Consider the following 27,049-nt stretch of genomic DNA (forward strand, 5'->3'; position numbering starts at 1 on the left):
TTCTTGGATATGTCTACATAAATATCACTGGATTTCAGAAGTAATTCACTGTGAAGTACTGAAACATTTGATGGCATGATGTGATGCTCTATAAATGTTAACATGTCTTTCTTTCTCAGTTGTACTTGCAATAGTACTGAGAGAAAATCTTGTCCCATACAATCTGGAAACTTTTTTTAATACATTTACATCAACTGAGGGTTGTCAATTACCCTTACTCGTGGCAAACTGCGGGAATTAAATGTAGTGTTTTTCATTCCTCCTCACTCACTTTTGATTGGCTAACGTTAAACTCAGATCAGAATTTACAGGCTAACATAACTAAAATATTATTTACAATTAAATAGAATCATGAAGCACAAAGGTTCAGCAAACATAAAGAGTAATAATATGAAACATAGATACAATGAGAAATGTCTATACTGGGATAGTTATCCTTTGTAAGAAACATCTTCAGATATAAACAGAGAGCTTTTTTAGTTTTTAGCAAAACAAAGCCTTGGTTACTGGAAAGATTGTAGTGTCAATGTAATGCCGCCTTCAAGGAGGAAATTAAAAGTGAGTCTTCCATTTGATTTTGTCATCAGAAGCTACAAAAATTCCAGCACTTTTTTTTAGTGCTGGGCTAAATTAGTTGCAGGCAAACACGTGCTTTTTTTTTGAATCAAACAGAAGATCGAATGTTTGTATTTAGAAAAATTAAAACGGCTTTTGAAGAAAAAAATAAAATGCTTGTAAACCCAATTACATTTGCAATATCAAAAGCAAAATACAGAACAGTTCTGACGAAAGGTCTTTGACCTGAAACATTAACTCTGTTTCTTTCTCCGCAGATGCTGCCTCACTTGCTAAGCTTTTCCAGCATTTTCTGCATTTTCAATACACTTGGTTCAGTCTATACCCAATGCAGGCAACTCTGCGTTTTGTGTCAATACTACCCCTTGGTATGGAGAGATGATGACGTGCTCTCTGTGATACGCTGGAATTGCAGTCTGCCAGTGTCAACGTCTCTGGGTTTTATCAGGCTTTGGAACTTGGCAGCTTGCATTTCTATAGTGCTTTAATGTAGAAGAACATTCTGGAATGCTTTACAAGGAGAAGAGGGAGTAATGATTGAGAGGTGGGAATACCACTGATAGGTTCAGAGATCCATTTATGAAGGAAAGGAGAGAGGTGGTAAGGATCATTGGGTACGGAGAGAAGGTAGTTATTGGATTTAATCGTGTTTACCCCTGAAATTGGAAGGTTTTATTGTCACAGTAATTTTTTTTTTATTTGTTCATGGGATGTGGGCGTTGCTGGCGAGGCCGGCATTTATTGCCCATCCCTAATTGCCCTTGAGAAGGTGGTGGTGAGCCGCCGCCTTGAACCGCTGCAGTCCGTGTGGTGAAGGTTCTCCCACAGTGCTGTTAGGAAGGGAGTTCCAGTATTTTGACCTAGCGACGATGAAGGAACGGCAATTTATTTCCAAATAATTTGTTCAGATCACTCTGTGAACAGGGCCTGCATTGCAAAACAAGCTCATAATGCACTGATTTGATTTTAATCATTGTTAAGAGCTGCTAACAGATCTTTTAGCTCAATTTGAATTTTTTTTCTGTGTGATTTATATTGAATCCAGTTTCAGGTCAGTTTTTTTTCCCTCCAGCAAGCAGATTTAGTTTTAATGGAGCTCTTCTATATCAACGGAATACTGCACCTTGAATAACTTTTTTCCTTTTTCCTAGATGTTGTGGAGCTACTTCGTTTTCCATTTGCATCAACAGGTTTGAACTTTGGAATAACAAAAAAGCTAAAAAAATTTAATAACCTGGAACTGGAAGTGACAAGTAAACAACTTGTCAATAATCCAAGGTGGGCCCAGCAACTCAGAATACTCCAAATTATATACTTATTGACATTCATTGTTGGGAGCAGGGTGCACGATTTATGCTTCTAATTTCCTGGCTACCTATGTCAGAAACTAACATAAAGTCTCTTTGTAGTTTAGTACAGTTAAATAATTGTTGCGAATTAGCTCTGCTAATTTAAATTTAAACAAAGCAGGAAGAGTACATAACAATGGATGTTTTGGAGACATATAACAAGGATCAGACAGATGCAAATATACATAGTAAAGCAAGCAAGTACTGAATGTACATTTTAAGTTCATGCTTGCGATATTTTTTCTTAGATTATGCTATAAATCACTCAACATTATTTGTAGAATTTTCATGTAATGTAATCAGATAATTTATTCAAAAATGTTTGATAGGTTTACTGTGTCAATCTGGATTTATGTACTCCATGGGTGTAAACGGCATCTCTGTGGGATCTTCCATCACATCAATGAAAAACAGACCTATGGCACCCCATTACTGTTTCTAACTCAAAATGGTAAGCAGTACTTCTATAAGATTCTGAAATTGTCAGATGCCCTTAACCATAGCAATAATAGTGCTATGTTAGAGGTGGCTTGCTGCTTTCAGTTTTCTCTTTTGGTGAATAGGTAGGTAACTGTGAGGGTACAGGAGGAGAAGTTGTTGGCAGCGCTGTACCACCTGTTTTGGGACAGAAAGGAATGGAACAAGGAGAAGATGCCGCAGAAAAGGAGCACAGGAAAAGTGGGGTTGGAGGAAGGAATGGTCAACTGTATTAAAATCTGTGGAGAAGACGAGGAGGAATAGCACGCCATCGTTGCTATGCTATGGATGTCTTTGGTGACTTTAACCAGCGTAGTTTTGGTGCTGTAGAAATCCAGACTGGAGCAATTAAACAGGGGGTAGAGGGTGAAGTGGGCATGGAGTTGGACGGCAGTGACTCATGAGGATCTAATATAGGAAGATGAGATTGAAGATGTGATGGTAGTTCAGGAGGACAGAGGGGTTGGTAATAGACTTTTTATGAAGTGCGGTAGTGACAGTTTTGAAAGGTGGGGGAGTATGGTCCGAGGAAAAGGATAGATTGATGATGTTGCTGAGCATTGGATTGAGGAGAGGTAATTCTTGAATTGACGTGATAGTTGAAGTGGACACTGTCGTATTTTTACTATATGCATGCATTAAAGTGGAATTTCAAACAGTAATAGAAAAGAGGCGTTTGGATTGTCCTTGCCCTCCAGTTTGATTCTGAAGTAGTAAAAGGTTTTCGCTGAGAGACGGATAGGTGATGCAACTTGAAGTGATCAAGCCAGACCTGGCATTGGGCGAAGAGCCTGCTTTTGACCAATGTGCATTGAAGTCTGCTGCCTTTGGATTGAGAATGTAAAGGTGACTGTTGTATTGTGGAGAACGAGGCAGGAACAAAGCAGTCATTCAGAAGGTCAACAGAGACATGAATGTTTTGGTGTGTGTCTGATTAGCAGGGAGGAAGTTGGCGAGGGACCTAGAGGTTAGGTTTTTTTTGTCCAGGATCAGAGGGTTAGAGTAAAGAAAGATTTGCATTGGCATCTTATGTTCCTGAGCAATATCTCAAAATGCTTCACTTGAATTACTTTTCATATATGTAGTCTATTATTATGTTGGCAAATGTGGCATCTAAATTGCACAAATGACCAGTTAATCTTTTTTTTTATTCATTCATGGGATGTGGGCGTCGCTGGCAAGGCCAGCATTTATTGCCCATCCCTGATTGCCCTTGAGAAGGTGGTGGTGAGCTGCTGCCTTGAACCGCTGCAGTCCATGTGGTGAAGGTTCTCTCACAGTGCTGTTAGGAAGGGAGTTCCAGGATTTTGACCCAGCGACGATGAAGGAACGACGATATATTTTCAAGTCTGGATGGTGTGTGATTTGGAAGGGAACGTGCAGGTGGTGTTGTTCCCATGTGCCTGCTGCCCTTGTCCCTCTAGGTATAGAGGTCGTGAGTTTGGGAGGTGCTGTCGAAGAAGCCTTGGCGAGTTGCTGCAGTGCATCCTGTGGCTGGTACACACTGCAGCCACAGTGCGCCGGTGGTGAAGGGAGTGAATGTTTAGGGTGGTGGATGGGGTGCCAATCAAGCGGGCTGCTTTGTCCTGGATGGTGTTGAGCTTCTTGAGTGTTGTTGGAGCTGCAGGGAGGATGTTTCCCCTGGCTATCGATTTCTGCTCGACGATTTTGCGTTGTCTTGTGTCTCGAAGGCTGCCTTGGAGAACGCTTACCCGAAGATCGGTGGCTGAATGTCCTTGACTACTGAAGTGTTCCCCGACTGGGGTATCTATGAAGAGGTCAAGAGGATGTCCATGGGTGTAGGTGGAAAATAAAAAAGACCTTTGACTTTGCAGTTTTTTTTTCTCTCGTGTGGATTCCTCAGTTGATAGGTCAACATTAGAAAAAAATCTATGAAGCACATGTTCACCCGAATGATGTTTAAGCTCCATTAAGTGTTACTAACTTTGTGATTTTCCTTTAGGTGACATTCACTTTCAGGCGATGCTGTCCTCTGGTAAATACATTGCAGGAACGTCGAAATTCAAACTGCCATTGAGGCGGTGGTGTCGTTTGGATCTCACCATGCAAGGCAGAAGGGTAATTAATGTGAATTTTAAAAATAGAATGCATCTATTCTAATATCATTTCTGTCTTTTGAGTGAAAATTTATTTTATTTCCATCCCTCCTACAAGAATAAATAACATTTCTACTTAACAAAGCAACTGGCTAAGCTGTTCTACTTAATTAACAATTTAACAACTAATTCTGTGTGAAAATGTTTGTGAATAGCAATCTTCCACAACACAGTTTTGCTTATTCAACTTTTTTTATAGATGACTTTGTCAGTCAGCTATGGTGAAAAACTGCATACCCGAGAAGATGCATTTTATGTGTAAGTTAAACTAAAAGAATATTTTCTAACTATATTTTCTAACTATATAAAAGACTTAATTTGCTGAAAGGAAGTGAAAGCCTGAATTCACAACTGTCTGAAGGTGGCATCATTGATAATATTATCATTGTGTATGATTAAAATTGATTGTTGCTGGAGTTCGAAAGGACACAACGGCTGGATTTCTCTTTGAGGTGGTTTTGGTGGGTTGAGGTGAGACTTCCACCCACCGCTGTGACCACGATCCATTTTCCTGGGTCGGGGCTCATTAAAATGTAAAAAGTCTAACCAGGGGTCAGCAGCACTGCAGCAGGCATGCCGGGGAATAGGTCAGTTTCCCTAGCCGTCTTTCCCCGCCGCCACCACCATCACTTACATGCAGAGGGCAGTCAAAAGTTGGGCAGTCGAGATGCCTGCCTGGTAGAGTAAATTTGCAGCACTGCAATCGGGCAGGGATCTGCCGGAAGGTTCCCCACGTCATTTCCCCCTCCTCCACTGCCTTACCGCCTGATGTTGGGTGGCATGCTGTGGAAATTCAGGCCAACGTATATTAGGCTATTTATAATAGTCATTGCAGACTGTTTCCTCATCATTCAGGCATGGCTGTTCTGTATAAAATCAAGATACAAACCGAGTGATGGGTATAGTAGAGAATAACAAAATAATACTGAGCTTTATGACATCTTTAATTTCCAAAACAATACAATATGGTCAGCATTTCTATGATAACCTGAGAAATGCAAAGATATACATTAATGCTGTTTCCTTTTTGAACCTGACACTGATCTCTAGTCTCAGGTGTCAGGAGACTGAGATTGGGACTGGAGGCAGTAGGAAGATTGGGGCTCAGAGCAGGGGGAGGGAGGGAAACTGGGGGTCGGGACACTTGGGGCTTGGGTGAGGGGGAAGAGGGAAACAGCAGCGGGGGGGATCAGAGGGATTAGGTCTAGGGCAGTGGGGGGGGGGGAAAGAGAGGAATGGGGTGGGGTGGGCGTGAGGTCCAACATTTTCTGCAGAGCCGGGAGCGGGAGCAGCAGCAGCCGCAATGTAATGAGTAGAAGCGGTGCCGAGAGAGGAGCATCCAGTAATAAGTGAGTGAAACCTGGGATCCTTACTGTGGGTGAATAGTGTAAGATTGTTTTCATTTGTGGGCGAATGGAAACAAAGGTGACTGAGACCATGGGTGCTCAGGGAGCATCACAAGCTCCAATACATGGTGGAGATGCCAGAGGACCGAGTATGGGCCGGCAGCGGCCCACAGTGGTGCTGTGGAGCTGGGAGAAGCACTCCTGCTCCTCCAGAAGGGGAAGTAAAATAAAATTTCCCCACCATTTCTTCAGCGGTCCCTTTAAAGCACATGCTCCACCTAGTTCCTCACGCAATTTGCAGAAGGGTTCTGAAATAGGCGCAGGACCCTTTGCATATTTAAATTGATCCAATGCTGATTTCAGGCAGCCAACAGGTCCGCCTAAAAACAGTGAGGACCAATATGACTGCGGCCATGCTGCTGGTGCAATTAGGTGCAAGGCCTCGCGCCCAGAAATTGGTATACATTGCGCCTGTTTTACACCCAAAAAGACAGGTGAAACGCATTCCAATTTCTATCCACCCAGTGTGTCCAAATAACTTTTGTTGAATGTGGCCCACGTCAAGTGCCAGGATGCCGGGTCAGGCCCACCATGTAAATTGAGTTTGACACCCCGATCTAGACTGACGCTTCAGTGCAGTACTGAGGGAGTGCTGCACTGTCAGATATGTCATCTTCTGGATGAGACATTAAACCAAGGCCACATCTGCCCTCTCGGGTAGATTGAAAGATCCCAAGGCATTATTCGAAGAAGAGTAGGGGAGTTTCCCCAGTGTTCTGGCCAATACTTATCCATCAACCAAAATCACCAAAACAGATTATATGGTCATTATCTCATTGCTGTTTGTGGGACCTTGCTGTGTGCAAATTGGCTGTCACATTTCCTACAATACAACAGTGACTACACTTCAAAATGTATTTCATTATAAAGCGCTTTGGGATGTCCTGAGGCCATGAAAAGCGCTATATAAATGCAAGTTCATTCTTTCTTTCAATGAGCATGGGACTCCTGATGTTGTTTTCTGTCACAGTGGTTAAATATGGAGCCTTATGATTTTTGCTCCAAGATTTATTCATCCCTACAGTTCAATAATCAAAATGTATACATATTTAAAATAATAAAGTGTGAATCATTTTTAAATATTCAGTCAATATGAAGTTATTAATCGGACTAATCATTTCTGAGGATGCACCTTTAGAACATCTGATTATAAATCAAAACATGCTATTCTATATTTGTGTAGATCACTGGTGAGGCCATTTTTGGAATATTGGATGCATTTTAGGGACGCTATTTTCAAGAGGACATTGATGTATTTGATACGAGTGTAGAAAAGAGCGACGTAGATGATTTCAGATTTGGGGAGTCTGAGTTATAGCACCTCATAGAATTGGCTCTCTTCATTATTAGAGTAGGATGGTCAACCAGCATCTCATGAGCTGCATATGGTTGAAGTTGCCCATGCTTAGAGGCCTTGAAAAGGTGGTGGTGGGTCTTCTCCTTGAACCCCTGCCGTCCTTGTGCTGATGGTGCTCCCACAATGGTGTTAGATAGGGAGTTCCAGGATTTTGATGCAGTGACACTGAAGGAACGGCGAATACGTCCAAGTCAGGATGGTGCATGATTTGGAGGGGAACTTGAGAGTGATGGAGTTCTAATGACATTGCTGTTCTTGGCCTTCTCAGTGTTAGTGGTCGCAAGGGAGGGAGGTGTTGTCGAAGTAGCCTTGGAGAGTTGCTGCAATGCAACCTGTAGATCGCTAAAAATATCTAACTTTAAAAAAAAAAAAAAATTTCCAAATGAAATTTTTTTTTAAAAATCAAATAATGCAATAAACAGAATAAGTAGTGCATTATCTATGTAAACAAATCAAAGTAAATGTAGTCATTTTAACAATTAATGTCATGAACCTTGCAATCATTGAATTTACTATGATCCACTCCACACCATGTGGAGGAAGTATTTTGGTCCAGAAGAGTTAATGGGTTCCAGACATCCAAAAGAATGCACTGGTCTTGGCTGGATCCCCAGAGACCACCTGTCAGGTTCTCTGAGGTAGGCGTCCACCTCAAAACCAGTAAAAGCCCAATACAATGCTGTAAAAGGAAGAGAAATTTAGCCTGAGAGGAAAAAAAACAGGGAAATCCCTGAAGGCTGGCCTACACCAAACAAGGCAAAACACAGAATTAGCACAGCCTGCACTCTTCATTCCAACCACAAAAAATCCCCAATTGATTTGGGATACAGGAAATTAGTAATTTGAGACAAGACGTGGTAAGTGTAGCAGCCTTGAATGGAACGGTAACTTTGGACCTATGGTTCCCAAAGCTCTCCATCACTGGGGTTTTCCTAGTCTCATGTCTGGGTCTGTTGTAGATTAAACTGATAGAGATTGATTGCTATGATTAGTCAACAACTCCATTATTGTATCATGTGGCTACCAGAATGGTAGAAGGCGAACTAGATGGACCTTGGTCTTTTTTAGTCTAGCAGTTCCTATGATAATAAAGAGACTATGCTTAGGAGTCAACCATCTTTATTCTTCCATTTCAAATAAATTGAAATAGTAACTTGCTTGGGAAATGAGTATTTGGGACATCTTTATTATGCATCATGCCAGGACAGTATGAATTATAGGATCATTTTAATGCCTATTTGTGCAGGATGATGGAAGAGTCACTAGTCTTTAAATCCTGTTATTTTCCAGCTATCCTGGAGATGTTCATCACAATGATTCAGCTGGATACCTTGTACTTGGAGGCAGCAACCATATACGGGGTTTTGAGGGATTCTTTGGTCCTGTGAAGTATTACCGGGTCGTAGCCCTAAAAGGCCAAGAGGTAAATTTCAGAATCCGCAAACGTGAATGCACCATAAAAATGTGTGCTGTTTACTGCCTCCTCCTGAATGTTTGGACTAATTTGTTTACTGTCACCGATTAGCAGTTGTGAACACTCAGATGTTGTTACAGATGCACGACTAACCTCACTTATATTACAGAACTGCTTCAAGAATATTGTGGAGCAGAAACTAGATCAACTGACAACCACAATTCATGGCTGTTGAGCCTTCCTTCATGGGTCTAACAGGCCTGTACAGGCCAGCAATTAGAAAACCATATAGTTGGTCTGTATGGGTGGGCTGGTGGACTGATAAATGTATGCTTGTGGAGGCAGAAGTGCTGCTTTTTCTAGCAGCATCAGTAGTTGGGTCTTGGCATCTCTAGGGATAGCTGTACCATCTTGTTTACAGCAGCATTGTAGTTACTTACTAGCTCCATTACAAATCAATTCCAATTTGCTGTAAGCCTAGGCTTCATCATGGCTGTTTAAAAACAAAAATAGCAAATCTTGGAAATATGCACCAAGCCCATCAGAAGCAGAAAAGAAAAGAAGCATGAACCTGACTTTGTTCAGATGCTGAGGATGGCAGTAGAGTCCTTGTATGGTAATGAGCAAAGCAAAGGGAGGGAAAGAAAATTAGATAAAGGTCAAGAGTCAAATATGCAAACCAGTATTTCAAAGAGTAGTTAATAGCCTTAAAAACAGATCTTTAAAATGCTGAGATGAAATGTGCAGGATAGCACTGAACAGTCATCTTGGCCAGGCTGTGACAATGCATTTGAAAGAGAAAAAGTGAGTAAAACATATGCAAGATGGAGGTAATGGATTAGAATTTGAATGGGAAAAATGGTGAAGTTTTGAAGTTGCTAAGCTCAGTGTTCAGATCAGAGTATTACAAAGTGTCCAAGTGAGAGGTGAAACACTGTTCCTGAAGTTTGTGTTTGGCTTGACTGAAGCATTTGAGGTGGCCAAAGATGAAATGGTCAAATTTGGTCAAAATCGTGAGCGAATGAAGTAGTTTTTTTATTTCTGCCATTCACAGCTTCCATCTTATCTCATTGTACCATTTTTGAACCAGGTTGTGATTTATTCCACCTAAATACTCAGGTGGGGTTGATAAGCTATTGACAGCACAACACCATAAGTAAGCTACAGTTCACAAATCTATAATTTTGATGTATTTGAAACATAGTAACTATATTTGATTTTCTTCGGAGCTTTGTTTATACATTTTCTGACATTTATACATTAGATTTAGCAGAAGAACAAGGGTTTACTGGGAAAGGAGCTTATAAGAAAAGCATTACACAGGCTTTCTATAATATTGCTAACCTTGTTAGGGAAAAGCATTATGTTCGCTTTCCCTGTGAACAAGGGCTTTCTATTTAACCAAAACAAGCTTTTTATGACCTTGTGCAGAGAGGGCCTCTTAGAGTAATGAGCATCTGATGTCATTAAGGTCTCCTATTTATAAGATGGGAAAGGGGAGCTGTCTCTACGTTTATTACAACAACAACTTGCATTTGTATAGCGCCTTTAGTGTCCCATGTAAAATGTTCCAAGGCACTTCACAGGAGCGTTATCAAACAAAATTTTACATCGAGTCACATAAGGGGATACTAACACAGGTGACCAAAAGCTTGGTCAAAAAGGTAGGTTTTAAGGAGTATCTTGAAGGAGGAGAGAGAGGTAGAGAGGCGGAGAGGTTTAGGGAGGGAATTCCAGAGCTAAGGGGCTCGGCAGCTGAAGGCACAGCCACCAACGGTGGAGCAATGAAAATCGGGGATGCGCAAGAGGCCAGAATTGGAGGAGTGCAGAGATCTTGGAGGGTTGTAGGGTTGGAGGAGGTTACAGAGATAGGGAGGGATTTGAAAACAAGGATGAGAATTTTAAAATCCAGGTGTTCTCTGCTCGGGAGCCATTGTGGGTCAGCGAGCACTGGGGTGATGGGTGGACGGGACTTTGGTGCAAGTTAAGATACGGTTAGCAGAGTTCTGGATGAGCTCAAGTTTATGGGCGCTAGGCGGGAGGTCGGCCAGGACGGCATTGGAACAGTCGAGTCTAGAGGTAACAAAAGTAAATTAATTGCTGTAGGACATCAGCATGTTTCAGTCGTAACATCATGAGGCATGGACAAGTCCATAGTAATGTCGTGACATAACGTCATGACATCACTGCTTCACATCTGCCACTGGCTAAAATGCCATGCTCATCTTGCACCTGCACAGAACATTGAGCCCCCACAATGTGGTTATTTTGCAGAACGACTGGTTGCACATTACAAAATTAAATGCAGGAGAGCAGCTCAATTCAATACTTAATTGTCACTGGGTCAAAATCCAGGAACTCCCTACCTAACAGCATTGCGGCAGCACCTTCATCACTTCAGGGAAAATGTGAAGGCTTTAGAAAGGGTGCAGAAGACATTTACTAGAATGATTCCAGGGATGAGGGACTTTAGTTACGTGGATAGATTGGAGAAGCTGGGGTTGTTCTCCTTGGAACAGAGACGGTTGCGAGTAGATTTGATAGAAGTATTCAAAATTATGAAGGGTCTAGACAGAGTAGATAGAGAGAAACTGTTCCCATTGGTGGAATGATCAAGAACTAGAGGACATAGATTTAAGGTGATTGGCAAAAGAACCAAAGGTGACATGAGGAAAAGCTTTTTTACTGAGCGAGTGGTTAGGATCTGGAATGCACTGCCCGAGGAGGTGGTGGAGGCAGATTCAATCATGACCTTCAAATGGGAACTGGATAAGTACTTGAAAGTAAAAAAATTTTCAAGGCTACGGGGAAATGGCGGGGGAGCGGGACTAGCTGGATTGCTCTTGCATGGAGCCGTTGTGAACTCGATGGGCCGAATAGCCTCCTTCCATGCTGTAACCTTTCTGTTATTCTATTATGCTTTGGATAAAGATAAGAGTTCTTGATAACTCAGAGGCAACTGATCACGAGGGAGGTAGTAAAGTCAGATGTCATGTGCATATGGGAGTAAGACGGATGATTGCCCCATGAGATAGAGGATGATTCGTGGGAGGCCCATAAAAAGCTAATGGGCATGATTTTAATAAGGCCAAGGTATGGCAGCGGGGTGGGGGAGTCACTGGACACGCAGCAAATGCGAATAATAAAAACTTACTGTTCCCCATGCGGTCGCTACTTAATTGGTAGCGGTTAATTTTGTTTCCGGGTTTGCCGTCTGAAAGCTGCGCAGTGGGTGGACTGTGCACCCGCATGACAGGCCGTCAGCTGCGGCATCTAGATTTAAAGGGCCATTGCTCCAATGAATTTTGCTGGAACAAAGAGCAAGAAGACACAATGGAGCAGCACAGGGGCAAGGCTGCTCCAAGATTCAGCAATGCCTCACTTGAGGTGCTGCTGGCCGAGGAGGAGGACGAAGACGGCCTGGCTCGAGGAGGGCACGAGCAGGAGCAACAGCACCTGCACTTGGGTCCAGTGCAGGAAGCGTTTCAATGACTGACTGAACTAGGTCAGCAAATGTGAGTACACTTACCGATTCCGTGGTGCACATCAACCTCCCCCGCCCCCACCCCAACTCATTCGGCACTGCCAAGACTACTCCATCACAACACTCCTCACACCCACGTACGGCGCATCCTCAACTTACCTCCACTTCCTCACCTCCCCATTTGTGACCCCACTACTACCACTCACCCCATTCCTGATCCAATGTGATGTTTCTGATACTCACCCTCTGATGCATCTCTTTCACGGTCAACCTGACCCAAAGCAACGCATTCATCAGCTGACCACTTCACCATCACTCACTCACTCACTCACTCACACGTCTGTACTTTCTCCCCTTGTAGGAGAAGAGAGCGCAAAATGCATGTGAGATGGCGAGGACTGGAGGGGGGGAGGGCCACAACAAATAGTGGTCCTCAGAGGTGGAGGAGGAGGCCCTGCAGATCAGCTGCATCCTCGGGTGCCTGTCCGTCGGAGATGCTGAGACTGGCACCCCACACACAACTTTAACATTCATCACACACATGAATTGGTCTTAACAATGATTGGCATGTTGAAAATCTCAGTATGCTCATCGCAACATGTCGCATCTGTGATGATGCTTAATATTGCCTTCTGTTCCCTTACAGCCCTTCAATGACCAGAGTGATGGGAGAGGGCAATTCCTTAGAGGAGTTCCCTCTCTCTGGGTGCACCATCACATCTTGACTGCCTTCCACCAGCGCAGATACTCACACCTCGGTGGGTCCTAGTAGTCAGTTAGTTGGGTTGGCACCTGGTGAGTTACTACACAGATGTGAGCACGAGCAGACACTGATGGCAGGGGCAGCTGAGGCGTTGGTGGGAGCACTCCTCCCCAGGCTCTGCTTAGCTGGACGCAGATGCTGAACCCTGGGGGCCATTTTTTAAAAGGAGAATGACCGAGGGACAGCAGCACATTTGTGAGGTACTGAAACAGGTGCCACGCACACTCTCCACAATAGCGCAGAGGGTGGAGGAGTCCCCCTCCTGCATTAGTGGAATGGTGACACAGGTACGTGAGGAACTGTCTGAGATAGTGTCGCACGTAACTGCGGAAATGTCTGCGATGGAGAGAAGGCTAGCTTCCATTGAGCTTCAAGCATGGCTCACAAATTAGTCCATTCAGGCCCTGCTCAATGGCTGTTCAGACTCATGGTGAACAATATTCTGCCGTCTTAAACAGGCAGGCAGAAACTTTACAACTGGGCTTCCAAGGCATCACACGTCCTCCAAACTGTTCTCCAGCAGGGTGGTAGGAGTGATGTGGGCCTGGTCCAGGAGAAGGATGATGGCAAAAGGGGACATGGAAGTGGGGGCGCCACTCAAAGCGCTCCCATGTCTCACCCGCTGCCCCCCTCAACCAGTACCCGCAATGCTGTCTCCTCTCCAGGTGACCAAGTCAGCCCCTGCAGAGGTGCAGTTGGAGCAGTCTTTGGAGGGGCCCTCGTGGACTCCAGAGGGCGTAGGCCCAAAGCATCTAAGCAGTCCGGCCATGAACATGAGCAACCTGCCACTACCTCTGCTGAAGCCATAGGGGATGCACCATGTAGATGTAGGAAGAGAAAGGCTAAGGATTTGTGATCACGAAGGGCATGCACAAGGGTGTCTAACAGACTGCCATGTTTTTTATTTAAGGAATTTTACAACACCGGGTTATAGTCCAACAGTTTTATTTGAAAATCACAAGCTTTCGGAGTTTTGAAGCTATGCTTCACTTACTCACCTGACGAAGGAGGTAAACTCCGAAAGCTTGTGATTTTCAAATAAAACTGTTGGACTGGTGTTGTAAGATTCCTTACATTTGTCCACCCCAGTCCATCACCGGCATCTCCACATCATGTTTTTTATTTATATTTGGTTTTTGTTAAAGTCACATTAAATGTTATCCTTCTCACCACTACTGCCATGTCTTACCCATTCTTGACTGCCTTTTGTGATATCTCCCTTTCATGTGCTTCATCATGAATGGCAAGACTTGATGCCATCCAGTGGGTGACTTTATAGTGAGTGATTGTGTAGGTGCAGGACTGTTTTGTGCAGTGGCGGGGAGGAGGCGGTGGCTGGTGCTGGCGCTGCTCATTTCAGTTGGTGTGAGGACTGGACTATTCTCATTTTGTGATCTCATGAGAACCGTTCACATATCAGTGACTCCCTGGCCTCACGAGCAGCCAGGTGAGCCGCTGCTCTGCCCATGGGTTTGTCCTCCTCCTCCTCAACGTTGATTGCAGATGTGGATGCTGGATAAGGACATGGGGCCTCATCAACTGGTACCCCTCTCTGTTGCACCATGTTGTGCAGGACACAACACACTACTATAATGTGACCCACTCTCACTGGTGCGTATTTGAGGCACTGAAATCACATCTTCAGCAGTCCTAATGCATGTTCAATTACAGACCTGGTGGCAATGTGGCTGTTGTATATATGCTGTTGCTCACTGATGGGGTTCCACAGGGGTGTCATGAGCCCTGTGTGCAGGGGGTATCCCTTGGCCCCGAGGAGCCAGCCCTAAAGGGTGTTTGGTGTGTGGAAGAGGGCTGGGATGTTGGATTCCCTCAGAATGAACGAATCATGGCAGCTGCCAGGGAATCTCGCACACACGAAGAAATCTTTTGCGGTGGTCACAAACAAACTGAGTGTTGATGGAGTGAGATCCCTTCCTGTTGATGAACAGTCCTGGCTCGTGTGGAAGTGCTCGGATTGCTCTTTGGGTGCAATTGATTGCACCCTGTACACGTGGGAAGCCAGCCACAGAGTGGAATCCCACTGCCCTCTCCATTTGGCTGAGGTCGTCCCTGGGGAAGTTGAAGTATTGCGAGGACCTGCGAAACAAACCGTTGGTGACCTGCCTTATGCACATGTGTGCAGACGACTGAGAGACCCCGGCGATGTCACCGGTGGCACCCTGGATTGATCCGGAGGTGAAGAAGTTGAGGGCAGTGGTCACTTTAATTGTGACTGGTAATGAGATGCCCCCAGGCCCAGCCGGGAGAAGCTCGGCATGAAGGAGACTGCAGATGTCTGCGACACCTGACAACACACTCTCATCCTCTATGCACTGATCCTTAGAGAGGTCCAGGAAGCTGAGCTTCGGTCTGTAGACCCTCTGGCGAGGGTAGTGCCTCCTGCGACGTCGCTTCCTCTGTTGTTGCCCTCTCTGCTCTTGTACGGGTCCCTGTGGCGCAGCACTGTGTTGTGGAGCTACAAGTGGTGGAAGTGCACGTCATGCCTGGTGAGGATGGTGATGTTCCTCGTCCTCGGATGCACTGGTGAAGGCAGCCATCGCGCCCCCCTTCCTGATAGTGTCAGTTTGAGGGGGTCCAAAAAGTTGGTAAATATGTGTAAACAGAAGAATTCTGAGTGAAAACCAAGAATTTTCAGTCTAAACACAAAGATCTCCCAGCCAAAAGTTTGTCGGAGAGAACTGAGTGCCCTGCTGCAATAACTGACCTTTTATCCCCATCTGTCGGACAGGGATTTAAATGTCCAAATGGCTGAAACCCGACGACTTCCCAATGCAGTGTTTCACACAGCACGGGAAACGAGTTGAAGCATCGTTGAAATCACTTGCTTTCATTCTAAATTACATTTATTCATTTTTTTTAACGACTTTAACTAGGTGAATTGGTGGTTTAAATATCGTCCCGCCGGCTTTAATTGCCAGCGGGACTTCCATGTTCGGGAACGGCACGTGCACCCAGGTGGCTCTGGGTCATGCTCATTCTTCGGCATCTTGGAGCCGGGATTTCTGCCCGGTCCTTGAAAAGCCGATTTTTCTTTGCCCACCCCCAACGCGCCTGGACTTTTGTTTTAAAATCGAGCCCAATGTGTCTTAAAAACACATATAAGATAAGTACAACTTTTATTGATTAGAACATTCTCGGAGTGAGGCTGGACCAATCAACATATCCTCACGTGGACTCTTGGTTTTAGGGGTGGGTTGTTTAACGTGGCGAGAGATTATATCCTTGCACAGACTCACTGTTTGAAGGGTGGGTGGTTTAACTTAATAAAGCTATTATACTTTGGAACAGAACACCTTGCAACCTTTTTGATTAAAGACTAAACCTGTAAAATAGATAACTCACAGAACTGTTTTCATGAGTGTGAAGGTTTGGTAAACTGATGGTGTTGTCAGCACATTGAAGGGTAGGTTCTAAGCAGTACAAGTATTGCTTTTTGTACAAAACCAATAATGTTTTTAATATTTGAGAAGGATGCCGTTCATTCATTGTTGTCTTCTACCCGAATACCCATCTTCCTTATTGTCAGAATGAGGATGTTACACTTGCTGTGTTAGATGTGCATTTTGATGCCAAGCCAGTTTCTGCGTCAGAACTCTGAATAATGATTAGTAATTGAAGGAACTTGGTGGGGCGCGGAGGAATAAGGAGGATTCCTAGACTGCCAGGGAAATCAGTGCCTCGGATGGGTTGCGCCCCCTCCCCACCAGCAACCGGGAGACGAGACCGATGGAACAAATAGCCCTAGGACTTTACAGATATTCAAATCAACCGATTAGTTGAGAACACAAGAAATTCATTGGCAGTTATTTTCTTAAAAAAAAATTCTGATAAGCTTACAAAATATATCAATCCTGAAAATCTTGTACAGTAAATGTTACTCTCTTCCTCCCTCCTCCCACCACCTTCATTACTAAACAAAATGGTACAAAATTAACTTTTCAATAAACCACAAGTGCATGGTGGGCGAGTAAGCAAGGGATCAATGCACCATCAATAACCATTTATATTTGTTTTTAACACATTCAATTAACTGTATTTAAAATCATTCCTATCTTGTGTTTTCAGATTTCAAATCCTCTTGTAATTGATCATAAACTCCATGAACATATTAAACAGTACTATAAAAAATGCAAAGACCTCAATACAGTTATTATGAAGTATTTCCAGTCCCTTGGACTACACAAGAAAATACAGCAAATGAGTAAGTAAACTAAAGTTTATGAACCTTATTAACAAATGAAATTATACTGTCTTATATATGTATGCAAAACAAATATCAGTAGTTATTGTGACTATAGAGTCTGAATGCAGAGGCGATCATGAGCTAATTAAAGGTTGTGATGGAGAAGCTAATGATTTACTCAGCTGGTGATTATGGATTCTAATGAAGTACTAGTCATCAAAACAAACCCAACACAAAAGAGACAAGCATAACATTAAATGTTCAGTAAACTTCCCAGTCACAATTTTTTTTTGGGAAGGCTATAGCATTTAAGCATTGTCCATATTAGTTGGAGTTTATACGCCTAAGCTAATTAAAGCTTTCTGGGCTGGATGGAGGCAGCCAATGTTTTAGGGTAATTCTCTTGCATGGGTTCTGTTAATAGTGCTGCAACAGTGCTGTGTTACATGTTATGGATCTTTTCTGTCTTTCTGTAGGTATTTCAGCTTCTGTATTTTTAGATTACTGACATGGGTGAACCATAAGCCCTGTAAGATAAAAGAATACTTCTATCTGTTCCTTATCATAAGTTCGACCCGTAGGGACCACCAATTACAGAGAGAGAAATAAAAGTACATTAACTTTGTCAATTCAAGATTAACTTTTTATTAACAAAGCTGACACTGGTTATACATGGAAAGAATGACAGAAATGCAACCTTTACTTGGAGAAAGCCACTTAAGACCTCGGGTTGATCAAATCCTCAGTCTTGGGAGCTGGCCTTATGCGTCGCCTTCCGTTCCTTCGGTATTGGTGTTCTTTAGACGTCCCCTGATGTCTCCTCTTCTTCAGAATCCCTTGATTCTGGGTGCACACTTCTACAGAATCTCCTGATTCTAGGTGTGCACCTTAGTTTAGGAGTCATACTTTATACCCCATCTCTGCTCTCATGGCTACATCATGCAAGCTCTGATCAAGATACCTCCGGAGGGTCGCTGCCCTCAGCTGGACATGTATGCTCAAGCTGTCAGGAAATGCGTCAATGCCAGATTCATCAGCCGCACTCAGAAGACAGTCCAGAATGTCACCCGAGCACAACGCAACGCCATCAACGCTCTCAAGACCAACCGCAACATCGTCATCAAACCAGCGGACAAAGGAGGAGCCATAGTCATACAGAACAGAACAGACTATTGCAAAGAAGCATACCGACAACTGGACAACCAGGAACACTACAGACGGTTACCCGCAGATCCGACCAAAGAACACACCCACCAGCTCAACAAACTGATCAAGACCTTCGATCCAGACCTTCAAAGCATCCTACGCATTCTCATCCCACGTAATCCCCGCGTGGGAGACTTCTACTGCCTCCCAAAGATACACAAAGCCAACACACCCGGACGTCCCATCGTATCAGGCAACGGAACCCTGTGTGAGAACCTCTCTGGATACATCGAGGGCATCCTGAAACCCATCGTACAGGGAACCCCCAGCTTCTGTCGTGACACTACAGACTTCCTACAAAAACTCAGTACCCACGGACCAGTTGAACCAGGAACACTTCTCACCACGATGGACGTCTCGGCACTATACACCAGTATCCCCCACGATGACGGCATCGCTGCGACAGCATCAATACTCAACACCAACAACAGCCAATCTCCGGAAGCCATCCTACAACTCATCCGCTTCATCCTGGATCACAATGTCTTCACCTTCGATAACCAGTTCTTTACCCAAACACACGGAACAGCCATGGGGACCAAATTCGCACCCCAATACGCCAACATTTTCATGCACAAGTTCGAGCAGGACTTCTTCACTGCACAAGACCTCCAACCAACACTATACACCAGATACATCGACGACATTTTCTTTCTATGGACCCACGGCAAGGAATCACTAAAGAGACTACACGATAACATCAACAAGTTCCATCCCACCATCAAGCTCACCATGGACTACTCCTCAGAATCAGTTTCTTTCTTGGACACACGAATCTCCATCAAAGACGGGCACCTCAGCACCTCACTCTACCGCAAGCCCATGGACAACCTCACGATGCTCCACTTTTCCAGCTTCCACCCTAACCACGTCAAAGAGGCCATCCCCTATGGACAGGCCCTGCGAATACACAGGGTCTGCTCAGACGAGGAGGAACGCGATGGACACCTACAGACGCTGAAAGACGCCCTAGTAAGAACGGGATATGACGCTCGACTCATCGATCGACAGTTCCGACGGGCCACAGCAAAAAATCGCATAGACCTCCTCAGGAGACTAACACGGGACGCAACCAACAGAGTACCCTTTGTCGTCCAGTACTTCCCCGGAGCGGAGAAACTACGCCATGTTCTCCGCAGCCTTCAACATGTCATCAATGAGGACAAACACCTCGCTATGGCCATCCCCACACCTCCACTACTCGCCTTTAAACAGCCACCCAACCTCAAACAGACCATCGTTCGCAGCAAACTACCTAGCTTTCAAGAGAACAGCGTCCACGACGCCACACAACCCTGCCACGGTAACCTCTGCAAGACATGCCAGATCATCGACACAGATACCACCATCACACGAGAGGACACCACCCACCAGGTGCATGGTTCATACTCCTGTGACTCGGCCAACGTTGTCTACCTCATACGTTGCAGGAAAGGATGCCCCAGAGCATGGTACATTGGCGAGACCATGCAGACGCTGCGACAACGGATGAACGGACACCGCGCAACAATCGCCAAACAGGAGGGTTCCCTCCCAGTCGGGGAACACTTCAGCAGTCATGGACATTCATCCACCGACCTTCGGGTAAGCGTACTCCAAGGCGGCCTTCGAGACACACGACAACGCAAAATCGTCGAGCAGAAATTGATAGCCAAGTTCCGCACCCATGAGGACGGCCTCAACCGGGATCTTGGGTTCATGTCACGCTACACGTTACCCCACCAGCGAACAAATGTTATCTGTTTTTAATATAATGGGTCATTTGCTGGCTCTCTCTGCCTTCCGGATGTTTCTGCCTCTCTCTGTGTTTTTTTTCTCTGTTTTTTTTCCCTGTTTGTTTTTTTGTTGAATGTGTATTCGGGGGTTCTGCAGGTGACACCTCTCTGTCTGAACACGGTGATTGCCTTGGCAACGGGCAGTTGCAGGGGCAGTCTGTAAACACCATGTATTGTTCTATATGTATAAATGCGTAGGCTTCAAGGAGCTCTTGAAACATTTGCCTGAGGAAGGAGAAAATCTCCGAAAGCTTGTGAATTTAAAATAAAATTGCTGGACTATAACTTGGTGTTGTAAAATTGTTTACAACTGATCAAGAAAGGGATAGATTAAAGTTTTCTGTAGTCATTGTTTTGTTCAATCCAGTCGAGTGATATCGATTAAGACACTCCTCCACAGCCATGGGTTTGTTGACAGTTCCCTCTGATAATCGTCTGGGCCATTGTTGTTGTATGTGGAATCAACACCTGTTCTACTTTGAAGTCTTGGCTCTCTGATACTGAATTTGCTTTGAAGTCTCGGCATTTTCTCGGAAGCTTCTACACATAGCAGGCAAATGTAAGGAATCTTACAACACCAGGTTATAGTCCAACAGTTTTATTTGAAAATCACAAGCTTTCGGAGGCTTTCTCCTTCGTCAGGTGAGTGTACGCACTCTTCATAACAAAATTCCTTACAAGATTCCTTACATTTGTACACCCCAGTCCATCACCGGCATCTCCACAACATAGCAGGCAAGCAGTCCTTCATGCTCTCTGACATTACTGAAGGACCAGAATCCCTTCAATCCCTATGGTTTTGAGAGTACCCTCACTGGCCCTGATATATGAGCACGTTTTTGATTGCTATTCAGAGTTCAGATCCAGGAAAACTAACTTGACATCAAAATGCACATTTAACACTGCAAGTGTATCATTCTGATAGGACAATACACATAATACCTTTGTACTTTTGCTACTGGATCCATTCTGTACCTCCACAGGAATTTTCTTCCATCATTGAAAAGCAGCAGTGTATCACAACATCAGACCTTGTTATAGATTTTTAACTTTCGAGTTAATTTATTGAGCAAAAGATGAACAAGCAAATTTATAACGGCTATATAATAGATAAGTATTTGCAGTATTTATTATACTAACCAACTCCTCAAATGAAAAACAATAACAGGTCAGAAACTCTGAAGTTTCTTTTGTAATTCTGCCATAGACACCTTCTCGGTTCAGTGGCCTTCAGTGCTTTTAATGTTCCTCTGTTAGAGGGATTTGCAGGTCTTTGTGTGGCATTAGATGTTTGGTGTATGAGCTTGAGCTGGAGTTCTGCTGCCTGGAAAGTTGAGCGTCCATCTCCATATGTCCTACCATTTTTCTGTGAATTGTCAGTCTAGGTTTTAGTGGCAGGCTCTTTTGGGATGTGTTGTATGTTGACATGGTCCATAAGATGGAGATGTATTTGTTTTTTTAAGATCATGCAGGAGTTCCTTTTCATTAGATTGTATGGGTTTGGCTGATTCTTGTGGCTCATATCTGATTTACAGGTAGCAAAATGCTAGAAGTAGATGCATGATGTGGAACTTGTCATCTGCTACAAGATTACAATCTAGCTCTTGTGGAGCAACTAACTTATCTTGGTTCTCATGCTAGATTTTTGAATCTATTCCTGACGAGTGTTTTTGTAAGTTCTTCACACTGCAGCATAGAACAATGTATACTAATATATTCATATCAGTGTTATGAAGACTGCATATGACACAAACTCTACTAAAGATATTACATTTGTTTTTGAGAACTGCATCCATTTGACTTGGCCCTTTGGAGGGTATTAGTGATAACATGTATAGAGTCCCCTCATTTTTCTAGTACCACTCCTGAAATTGCTTTTGTGATGGAAATTTCCTATTTTTTCCCCCCATGAAATGATTCTCCTGTAAAGAGGGAAATAATCTTACAAATCAAAACACAACTGAGTACAGTAAGTGAGACAAGATATTTTACATATTTTAGGAGACATACATGCTGTAAATTATGGAAAATTCTTCACGTTCTAGCATCGTTATAATCTTTTTTTATAGATAGAAACAGCAATTATTATTTACAGTTGGTCACTAAATATGGACAGATAAATTACGATGAAGAAAAATGTACAGCACGTCCCTGGGGGAAAAAAACAGAGAAGAATTACAAGACTTTATTTGATCTACTTCAGACAATGGCTTCGGAGCCATTTTTAGGTAACTGTAACTGTTTACATAACAAAAAAGTGTTCATTATTTTAACTCTCATTGTTGCTGTTCTTTTACTTTTTGTCCTTTATGCTCTATTTCCCCCTCTTTTCAGCCTCACTTTGATGCATATATTGCTGTCAAGAGGGCAGGCAGGTGTCTCATCTCAGTCTCTGCCATTGTTGCTCTATAGCTGACCATTTTGATGTGAACTAAGATGACAAAGTTTATAGCTTCTGCCTTCCTTGTGCAGAAATATCTGGTGACCATGCAGCACCACACCTTGATGAGACAAGATCTGGAACTCGTCATGTGGGAATCATGGCAGCAAGCCTGCATCCTACCACATCATGGAATAGGATGGTTAGACTCCCTCTCTCATACCCTTTATGAAAACATGGAGGCAAATTTTCTCTCTAAAAATAGGAGAATGTTTGCTTTTCCCTGTTCTTTACCTGCAAATGAAAGTGTATGATTCAAAGCCATGCAATTTCATTTGTGACCTGCAAATTATGAAGAAAAACTGGCATTTTCCAGTTTTGTTATGAAGAATTTTATGTGTACTTACCTCATGACCCACATTCATCGACAAAGTGACATCATTTTACTCTTGTACCGCACTGACCATTGATATAAAAAAACTGTCTAGAAATATTGGAATAGTTTAGGGGCTTGCAGGGGAAAAAAAGAGGTACAAATCATTACATAATTTCAATTGCAAAGTGTACCAATTTTCTTACAGTTTTCAGCATTTTTACAAATCTTTTGTTGTGATCTTGTGCTTAGACTTCACTCATTCACCAAATCTACGTTCTACACTCATTAAAGTGGGCGAGAAACTTTTTCGGAACACAGTAGAGATACTTGCTCGTCCAGACGGTACCCAGCAGATTGGCCACCTGATCACTTCATTAATGCAAGCCAGCTGCAGTGGCTATTACAGAGCAGCCTACTTCCTGGCAGTTATTTTTGAGACTGGCCTAGGTGTGGAAGTACAACCTTTGCAGGTAATGCAATCATTTGGGATAAGACAACTATTTCAATTGTTTTGCCTTGTTAAAATGAAAAGTCCTTTCATGTGTTTTTTAAAAAAAAGTTGCTATAGTTTTTTTTTCCAGATTATGAATTTGCTAAAAGCAGACAGTTAAGCAATTAGAACAGGGCTGTTGTGAGTTTGTTTTGAATGTCTTCAACAATAGGACCAAAATCATTTAATAACTGTTTGATGGTGGCAGACAGACCAAATCCACCTTGACTTGTTGTAAAGTCGAGGTGGATTTGATCTGTCTCCCACGGTCTGTACTCCAGCAAAGAACATAGGAATTGCTAGATGAAAAAGACCAAGGTCCATCTAGTTCGCCTTCTACCATCCTGGTAGTCCCATAATACAACGATGATGGAGTTGTTTACCAATCATACCAATCAATCTCTATCAATTAGGCGACAACAGACCCAGAAAGGGATTGAGGAAAACCTCAGTGGTGGAGAGGTTTGGGAACCATAGGTCCAAAGTTACCTTTTTCCTCTCAAGCACGCTACACTTACCACGTCATGTCTCAAATTATTCATATACTATAACCCAAAATATTACTTTTTGAAAGAAATCCATCTAATTTGCATTTGGATGAATCAATACTATCTGCTTCCCCTAGGAAGCCTGTTCCATAAATTGACCACTCACTCACTGAAATATTGGGGTCAATATTAACCCCTGCCATGACAGGCAAGAGAGGGCCGGGGTTTAAAAATGAGAAATTGTGAAATGCCACTCCAACCTGCCACGCACGAGCCTGCTGCCATTTTTACGGCTGTGGATTCCCAGGGCTCCGGAAACCCGGCAGCTAAAGGGGACGGGAGCAGCCGGATAAAGCAGCTAAGTGCTTTTTATAGTACTGCTTGTGAGCCAGGAGGAGCAGGTGTGCTTCCCCTGGCCCCTTAAGCAAACCTTCTGCCGATTGCAGCCTCTTCTTTCTTCCGCGATTGGCCGCCCCCCCCCCCCCCCCCAACAAAATCCGCGATCCAGAACCTTCTGCCCCTCGATTTGCCAACCCCCCTCCCCTTTTCTCCTTCCTTCTGCTCCGCGATCTTTCCCTCCCTCCTGATTGTCGGTCTGACCCCCACTTTCTGCTCCACGATCTTTCCCGGTTGTCGGGGACTGGTCCCAACAGTCCCCGGCTGCGGCCTTCTACCTCGGGCTTTCCAGCCTGTCAATCTGGCTGGTTGCCGGGCGGGAAACGGAATAAAAAAATGATAATGAGGTCCCACCGTTAAATTCGGCAGGAACTCCGCATTCCCGGATTCTCCTCCCCCCGCCCCCCCCCAAGCAATCGCACTCCCCCATTCCCTCCCCACCTCCCCGTATATATCAGGGCCAATGTTTCCACAGATTATTTTTGAATTTACTCTCCTTCAAGTGCATGCCGTGTTCTCTGGTTCTATTGTTCTGGACAGGGTGAAACAGCTTTTCATGGTCTACATTATATAGTCGCGTTAGATATTAAAGCGAGCGAGCAGCCAGGTGAGAAAGATGGCCGAGAGACCAGAGGATTTAAACTTGCCGAATGCAGTTGTTATCAGGATTATCAAAGAGGTGCTTCCAGATGGAGTGACTGTGTTAAAGGAAGCCTGCAGCGCATTATCCCTAGCAGTTAGTGTCTTTGTTCTTTATGCAACCTCCTGCGCAAATAACTTTGCAATGAAGAGCAAGCGGAAGACACTGAGTGCCTCTGATGTGCTTATGGCAATGGAAGAGATGGAATTTGATCGCTTCATTACCCCACTGAAAGATACACTGGAAGCTTACAAGCGAGAGCAGAGAGGAAAGAAAGAAGCTTCAGAACAGAAGGAGGATAAGAAGCCTGAGTGTGAGGAACATGACAAGAGAAAGGAAGATACAGAAGAGGTCAAAATGATGGAAGATGATGATCAAAAGGAGATAGAAAACGAGGAAGAGGATGTGGAAAACTGATATGCCTGTGAATACTCTACACGGGACTAGAGGGAGTGAGAACGATGCAGTGTCTGGCGATTAGCAGTGATCACAAGGATTATCCCAGTACACTTCGGCAGCTCTGTTTAAGGGCTTTGTACCATTGAGTTGGAAGCACTAAGGAGGTAGTGGTGGAGCTGCTCCCTCTCTGTTTTTGTATAGTTGGGTGAAATTGAAACCTTTTCTATTTTGTTAATCAGTCGAGTTATCTTTTTGTAAAATTGAATTTTTGAATAATTCATTCAAAAGGGAAAAAAAATTAAATTTCTCTTAACACCAGGAATCGCCTGAATATTTTGTCAACAGAAATGTCTTCCTTGCACACAGCAAATTACAGAAGGCACTGTGGCTTTATTACCTTCTAATGGATTTCCTAAGAGGATGTATTTAAGATCAATCTGTGACGAAGTAAAATGAATCCTTGGCAGCCTTCAGTAAATATTCTTTTCCAAATTAAAACATAAGACTACAATTCAGAAATTATTTAGAGAATAACTAAATGTACTGCGGCCCATGACAAAAGTGCAACTTCATTCATACTGTTTAGTATTGCAATATTCCAATTATGGTGTGAGAATTTCGTATTGTTGCAGAAAACTCTGTGTATTTTGCATGTTACATAGGACATTCTATCCTCCTATCTGAAGAGGATGACTTAGAGAGAAATGCCAAAGATGGTACGAGAGATGCCCCTGCATCAGCCAAGTACCCACAAATCTGCATCTGCAGACAGAAGTGAACAAATCTCATGATTGGTACGCATGGAGCCACTAATTGAGACAGCAGGCTTGATGGCACCGCTAAGATATGTGAATGCCTGACTAACTATATACTGTTGAGTGCTTCACAGTATGTGCTGCATGAAATCACTGGCAATGTATGAAAGAGGGCAAGATACAGAGTCTGTCTAACGCCCACTTTCAGGATCTTTTGATCATTTGTCCACAGAGAGGATTTGGAAAAAGATTCCTTTTTAAATGTTATGTTTTGAAGCACAGTATATTCATGTAATTTTTTTTTTAAAAAGAGGTCTAAGATTATAGGCAGTGAAGATGCTAATGAGCCAGCTTTAATGATGATTTCTTATAGCCAAGACAAGCTATTTACAGTTTATCAATAAACACCAATGTGTTGGATTTGCTGGTTCTGGGCCTGGGAGGCCTTAGCGTTTTGGTTGTGAACAGTGAGAGGTAAAACACAGACTCGAGAGTCAAGCAGAGGTTTTTGAAACTGAATGCTGGGAGGCAGTAAGGCAGCAAAGGGTCATGAGAAGGTTAAAGTGCAGGAGAGAATAGTCAGAAATTATTCTGCTTAGATAAAGTAAGGCGATCCGCTCAAATTAAAGGGAAGTGTGGTGTGTTTATTTTACAGAGTACACAGCACAGAAACAGGCCATTCGGCCCAGCAGGTCTATGCCGATGTTTATGCTCCATGCAAGCCTCTCCCCACCCTTCATATTACCCCATCAACAAAGCCTTCTATTCCTTTCTCCCTCATGTGTTTATCATCTTCCCCTTAAATGCATCTATGCTAGTCGCCTTAACTACTCCTTGTGATAGCGAATTCCACATTCCAACCACTCTCTGGTAAAGAAGTTTCTCCTGAATTCCCTATTGGATATATTAGTGACTATCTTTATATTTTTAGCCCCTAGTTCTGGTCTCCCCCACAAATGGAAACATCTTCACATCAACCCGATCAATCCCTTTCATG

The 27,049-nt window shown here is 43.6% G+C and overlaps 1 protein-coding gene and 1 pseudogene across 1 annotated transcript in view; both read left to right on the forward strand.

Annotated features, from left to right (window-relative positions):
* Positions 1 to 27,049, forward strand: part of LOC137335469 (protein sel-1 homolog 3-like) — a 67,787-nt gene that overhangs the window by 2,701 nt on the left and 38,037 nt on the right. Inside the window, exons 2-9 of the mRNA XM_068000844.1 lie at positions 1,728 to 1,854; positions 2,255 to 2,376; positions 4,366 to 4,481; positions 4,719 to 4,777; positions 8,573 to 8,705; positions 17,030 to 17,165; positions 22,198 to 22,356; positions 23,134 to 23,354. Coding sequence (XP_067856945.1) covers positions 1,728 to 1,854; positions 2,255 to 2,376; positions 4,366 to 4,481; positions 4,719 to 4,777; positions 8,573 to 8,705; positions 17,030 to 17,165; positions 22,198 to 22,356; positions 23,134 to 23,354 — 1,073 coding nt within the window. The remainder of the gene's footprint in view (positions 1 to 1,727; positions 1,855 to 2,254; positions 2,377 to 4,365; positions 4,482 to 4,718; positions 4,778 to 8,572; positions 8,706 to 17,029; positions 17,166 to 22,197; positions 22,357 to 23,133; positions 23,355 to 27,049) is intronic.
* LOC137335376 (DNA polymerase epsilon subunit 3 pseudogene) lies at positions 24,804 to 25,474 on the forward strand (annotated as a pseudogene).

Source organism: Heptranchias perlo, chromosome 1, assembly GCF_035084215.1.
Source record: "Heptranchias perlo isolate sHepPer1 chromosome 1, sHepPer1.hap1, whole genome shotgun sequence".
Taxonomy (NCBI): Eukaryota; Metazoa; Chordata; class Chondrichthyes; order Hexanchiformes; family Hexanchidae; genus Heptranchias; species Heptranchias perlo.